This window comes from Limulus polyphemus, unplaced genomic scaffold (assembly GCF_000517525.1).
Source record: "Limulus polyphemus unplaced genomic scaffold, Limulus_polyphemus-2.1.2 Scaffold1128, whole genome shotgun sequence".
NCBI lineage: Eukaryota > Metazoa > Arthropoda > Merostomata > Xiphosura > Limulidae > Limulus > Limulus polyphemus.
This window is the reverse complement of record NW_013666738.1, coordinates 298,811-305,446: the sequence shown is the minus strand read 5'-3', so window position 1 is coordinate 305,446 and position 6,636 is coordinate 298,811. Positions and strand designations below refer to the sequence as shown.

At 37.3% G+C, this 6,636-nt stretch overlaps 1 protein-coding gene across 1 annotated transcript in view; it reads right to left on the bottom strand.

Moving 5' to 3' along the window:
- LOC106462263 (pyruvate dehydrogenase phosphatase regulatory subunit, mitochondrial-like) overlaps window positions 1–6,636 on the bottom strand; it is a gene marked incomplete at its 3' end in the record, with an annotated part of 55,096 nt that overhangs the window by 18,091 nt on the left and 30,369 nt on the right. The window contains exon 6 of the mRNA XM_013922163.2: window positions 1,486–1,607. Within this exon, the coding sequence (XP_013777617.2) occupies window positions 1,486–1,607 (122 nt within the window). The remainder of the gene's footprint in view (window positions 1–1,485; window positions 1,608–6,636) is intronic.

Here is a 6,636-nt window from a genome sequence, read left to right as displayed (position 1 = left end):
CAGGTTTTCTTGCAGCTGTTGTTGTCTCTCTTCTTGTTTCTTTTCTTGTTTATTTTGTTGTTCGAGCTGCCACTGTTGCAGGTTTTCTTGCAGCTGTTGTTGTCTCTCTTCTTGTTTCTTTTCTTGTTTATTTTGTTGTTCGAGCTGCCACTGTTGCAGGTTTTCTTGCAGCTGTTGTTGTCTCTCTTCTTGTTTCTTTTGCTGCTCTTGTATTGCAGCCATCAAGTCTGCTAAACTGTAATTTGATTTTCCGCCTCTCGTTTCCATTTTTTTTCATCCCATTTCTGACACCAATTTGTTACGTCTCCGTTTGTTAATTAACTTTCCGTAACTTCGTTTCGACGATACTTTAGCGACACAAGTCCTTACTTAATAAAATTGGTTTATTCTTTCCAAATACAACTTTACGATAACACTTATTTTCAACAATCGCGCTAAAACAAACGCTATAACTCTCAAAGAACGTCTCTCGTGCTCTCTGACTGCAGTTCAATTACTCACTGTCTATACACACATCACCTTCTTCTGTCATGTTGTCACCCTCTTTTATATACCAGACTACCCTATATTTAGTAAATACTAGAGCATTCGCCAAGGTACAGGATAGTTCTAGAAACGTGGCGTCACAGTAGTCATGTGACTCGCTGATGCAACAATATATACACACACATACGTATAAATATATGTATGTTCATTCTATTTACCAATTGCAAATGTGAATTTCTAAAGAAAGACAAAACTGCAAATATTTATGTGCATACATGTTTAACATTAAAATAGAACTTTTTTAATTGAAAACCAGAAGGTATGGTATTTCTCCACTGAGATTTTAATGTTCATCACACTTTATTTGGACTGATCCCTCCATTCACACATTCCAGGAGTTTCCTTTAAATTTCAAATATTATAAGGACTTCCCGTAACATTTAAAAATAGGCCAGATATCCCAAGAAAGCTAGATATCCATTTCGGAGATTGAAGTAAAGAAGATACTTTCACAAGACAAAAACACAACTATGGTTTTTGGAAAAAAAAGTATAGAAATGCATGTTTGATGACAAGGTAAAATAAAAAAATGCTTAAAATTCTAATTGACCCTGTTATTTTTTGTGATATTCCAGTTGGTTCACGGGACTTCTAGTTGGTCAGGGCCAACTAAATGGCATAAATTTCAGATGCTGGTGTGAATCACTAAGGTCAAAAATCTTAATATTTTTAGTACTGTATACATCCAACTTATATTTCATCAATTGCAGTACATATTCAAAGCATCAGATAACTTAAATTTTAGAAAATAATTCGAATTTTACACTTATTTTTTTTCCCCTCAAAGATGTGCTGATTATCAATTGAAGGCCTTTATAAACACTGAGTATGTGCATTCCAAAAATTAAATAAAAAGAATACAAAATAGAAAAATCTGAAAATTTTATAACTTCTACTTGTAATTCTGAGAGGGTCTTAGTAGAACATAAGGGCACATACCAAACCTCCACACAATACCACATATTCACAGTCGATTTTTCCTAAGTTGGTGTACACACTCTTCACTCTGCCACCACTAGTTTCAATCTTTTCTACATTGCAGCGTTCTACAGCATAAGCACCTGAATAGACAAACAGAAAAAGTTACATTAAGTTCAATCATAAATACCAAAAATATTGTAGTGTGTGAAATATATCGGATGTTTTTTCCTTTTAGTTTAGAAAGGTGAACAATTCTTATTCATCAAAACTTTGTGTACTTACACATATTTGGCTCACATATAGAATAAAGTTTTAGCATAATCAGTTATATAATGTGGTGATCTTATTCTTAAATTAGTCATTCCAGCTTTGACATTTCTCAACTTCCCAATGAATGGTGATGCTGGCGAATTCCTTATGCTAATGTATTTAAGGTAAGGTTGTGGTGCTTGCACATCACATGTTGTCATGTTCAGTAGTTTATATGATCAATGAAGTTATATTTATTAATTATTTAATTTATTTTTTCTGCTGACAAAAAGAAAAATCATCATCATAACTCTCGTTGACATTGGATACCATGAATTTAATAAAGACGAAAATAAAAAAGATAAACACAAAATATAAGGAGGTAGAAAATAACAGCCACACAGCATATTCCCCTGTGTTAAAGTCTCTTTCAAAACATACAGAGGATATTTAACTAGCATAAAGTTAGAAGCCACAACACAATATGGTCAGCACACAAACCGTCTAAAGACTCACAAGAGAGCAAGCTCATAATTTACAATATATTCGAGAAACAAAATGACTAACAAAAGTTAGAATTCAGAAACATAACAGTCATACAAGACTCTGTAAAACCAAAATATATGCAAAAATCCAAAGAAGAGACCACACAATCAAATATAATAAGTTGAAAATAGTGGGATATGAACCATGCATAACAAAAGATAAAAGTTTTCTACATCTACTAAATGATAACACACTCAGCCAACTTAGCATGAAATTAAACAAAAATTGGGTTTCCCTCTTGAAAGCATTTAAATAATTAATTGATTTCACATCTTAATGGGGAAACTACAGATGAGTGAATAACACACCAGTCTTTCTACCAAAAGGACCTATTATTGAATCCTGGCCACTATCATCACAAACAGAATACTTCTCAGGATTCTCTGGAAATGGCTGCAGTCTAGTAGCCAATAAATATGGTATAAATTAGTTAGTAATTAGTATCTAGTGATTAAAAGAAATTAGTTAATAATGAGAGTTAGGTGATCACATAGACTACTATTCATGGCAACAATTATGCTATTGTGCTCTCTAGTAATACTGGTTCTATAAAAGTTCAGAAATACTTGAAGTCTTGCTTGAACAGTTATCCATTTAAGTGACTGCACAATATCAGTGCTTATCTGTAATTATGGACATTTGGATACTGAACTAGAATGATCATCGGCTTGGTAAGTGACATAAAAGTAGCTAGAGTAGATGTCCAGCTAGAGTTGGTTCATTTGCACCAAATTAGAGAACAAATGCTGAGATAATTGCTGAAATATATGAGGTTGCTTGGTAAAGGTATGTAAGCAATCTGGATTCCACACAGCAAAAGGAACTCAAGAGATTGCTAGTGAAGTTAACATTTTCTTACACTAAAAATGTATTTCCGATAGGCACTTACCTCCCGTCACCCAAAGCTATCTTAATCCTGGTTTGCCCTCTAAGCATTGCTAAAAAACTCTTCGATAAGTCTTTTATACTTCTTCATTTTCATGCCATTTCAGAAAATGTGCTGATCATGTGACTACCCTTCACCAGTCATACTGTGCCATCTATACAAGTGCAGCTACCTCCCTCTACTGCTCTAGCACAATCCTCACTTTCAAGAATTGGCAAGTCCAAACTACAAATGAACAGGTATAAAAGACTGGTGCACTCTTAGCAAAAAGTTTTTAGCAATGTTTAGAGGGAAAGCCAGGATCAAGATAGCTTTGGGTGAGAGGACTCATAAATATCAGAATGATGATGACTGCATGCAAGAAGGGGAGGAAATAGGTCTTAAGGGAAAGATGGTACAAGGAATACATTGCAATGGGTTCAAAGGGAGAAGTGGACAGGGCATGAAAAACAACATTGAGATCTCAATCTGGCAGAACAAAGGAACATGACAGATGGACCAGATGAAATGAATGAAAAAGGAGAGAAATAACAGGGGAAGAGAAGGCTTTCTGGAAAACAGGAAAATGGTAGGTGTTCGACAGGTCAGCCCTATAATGAGCAACAGTTGAAACAAACAAACCCTGACAAAGAACCAGGTGAAGAACTTGGACAGGTAAGGAACAGAAAGATGGAACTATCAGAAGCTATGGCAAATAGACCAAAGTCTGAAGTAAGACCAATGCCTCTGGTACATAGACAAGAAGGAAGGTTGCATAGTAAAGGCAATAAAAGATGCTACACGAGAGGGGGGGGGGCTGAGGTAAGGCAGGGGACCAAACAGAAGTCACACATGAAGATGGATTTTGGTGACAATGGGATGAAATATGTCCTATTTAGTTAATTAGTTATTAACAAAATCTTCTACAATCGTCTGCTTTTAACTCTTATTCTAACAAAAACTTAAAAATAATAACAATATTCACTCACAAATATAAATTAATCCCTAATATTTAAACCAAACAGTCATTTATATCATGACATACTGTATTGAAAATATTTAATGATTTTTGTTAAAGGATATTATTTTACTTGTGTGTCTTATGTAACTGTTATGCTGTTATATGCCAGCCCGTAGCAAAAGGGGGGGGGGTGCAAACGAACCCCTGCCAGAGTTACTTTCACATATTAAAATTTACTTTTCTCTTCCTTCGATGATGGTCTTACGTTATATAACTGCTTTTGTAAATAACACTGTGCATACCTGCAGAAATTTACTAGAAAAGTTTATTTGCAGTGATAATAAAGGAATCATTGTTGTTGGAGGAAAAAGAAAAGAACAAGAAAATAAACAAGAAGAGAGACTACAGCAGTGGTTGGAGGAGAAAGAAAACAAACAAGAAGAACAAGAAAATAAACAAGAAGAGAGACTACAGCAGTGGTTGGAGGAGAAAGAAAACAAACCAAGAAGAACAAGAAAATAAACAAGAAGAGATACTACAGCAGTGGTTGGAGGAGAAAGAAAACAAACAAGAAGAGAGGCTACACAAGTGGTTGGAGGAGAAAGAAAGGAAACAAGAAGAGAGTCTACAGCAGTGATTGGAGGAGAAAGAAAGGAAACAAGAAGAGAGACTGCAGCAGTGGTTGGTGGAGAAAGAAAACAAACAAGAAGAGAGACTAAAGCAGTGGTTGGAGGAGAAAGAAAACAAACAAGAAGAGAGGCCACAGCAGTGGTTGGAGGAGAAAGAAAATAAACAAGAAGCGAGACTACAGCAGTGGTTGGAGGAGAAAGAAAAGAAACAAGAAGAGAGACTACAGCAGTGGTTGGAGGAGAAAGAAAAGAAACAAGAAATGCGACTACAGCAGTGGTTGGAGGAGAAAGAAAGGAAACAAGAAGAGAGACTACAGCAGTTGTTGGAGGAGAAAGAAAAGAAACAAGAAGAGAGGCTACAGCAGTTGTTGGAGGTGAAAGAAAATAAACACGAAGCAAAACTACAGCAGTGGTTGGAGAAGAAAGAAAATAAACAAGAAGAGAGACTACAGCAGTGGCAAAAAACCAGCACCAGTTGCAACTGGAACAAGAAAGGAAACAGGAAGAAAGCCTCCAACAGTTACAGGAAAGTCAACAACAGTGGCAAGAAGAACAAAGAGAGAGAGTACAATATCAGCATGAAGTACAAATGGAAAATATTAGTAAATTTCAAAGTGAATTAAATACATTAAAGGATGATTTACTGTTTTTTACACAAGGAAGATACCTAATCAGCCCCAGACAACAAGAATCCCCTTCCAGTCCCCGCAGTTAAACCCTAATGCAGACATCTTCAGTTCTGTCAGAAGTTACATTTCAGACATGAGTGTCAGCAATAGGGGTGATTTAGTAAGAAGGAACCCACAGGAATTCGATGAGAAGGCACCATGGGAAGCATATAGAGCACAATTTGAGCTCCTGGCAGAAATGAATGGGTGGACAGAGGAGCAGAAAGCAGTGTACCTGGCAACGAGCTTGAAGGGACAACCACTGGAAATACTTGTACAGTTGTCAGCAGACGACAGGCACAACTATAGAGCACTGATATCTGCTCTAGAAATCAGGTATGGAACTCAAAATCAGTCCGAAGGCTAGGTTTAGGACTAGAGTCTATGCTAAAGGGGAGGACCTGCAAGAACTGGCAAATGATTTGGAAAGTATGGCACACAAGGCCTACCCAACTGCACCACCCGATGTCCTCAAGCTGTTACTGAGGGATCAGTTTGTAGATGCCACAACTGAAGATACAAATAAAGCAAGCACACCACTCTACTATGAAGGATGCAATGGCCAGAGCTCTTGAATTCGAATCCTATGTTAAGTCCAGCACAGAGGTACCAAGGTTGGTACAGTCATCAGGATTCAAGGCCAGAAAAGGGCAGCTTCCAGAGAAGTTTGAGGGACTTTACTGGCACTGTAACAAACCTGGACAGCTCAATGCCGGCAACTTCAACAAAGGGAAGATGCCATGGCGGGAAAGGCTGCTACCCAGAAAGGTTGTTGGAACTGTGGAGAGCAAGGACATATGAAGAGCCAGTGTAAGAAGAACACTACCAATAAGTCAGCCTCAGGGAAACCAGTAGTGGCTGGTATTGAGGGACACCCACCAACCTCATCATGAAAGTCCCAACAGCTAAGTGTAAAATGGCAAGCACACATACTGTCTATGTGACAGGAAAGCTTGATGGCCAAAAGTGCAACTTTGTCATTGATTCTGCATTTCAGCAAACCATTGTGAATTTCAAGGTGCTAGATCATAAAGGAATACCAGAAGCCCTGTGGTGTGACAGGACATTATGCAAGGTTGTGGGGACCAGTGTGGGTAACTATTGAGCTCATGGGCATAAAGAACAGACACAAAGTATACTTGGCTGACACTGAAGATGAATACATATTAGAGTTGGACTACTTACTACCGAGGAAGTGTATAGTTAACTTCGATAAAATGACGATTGGAAACAACAAAGGCTAAATTCCAG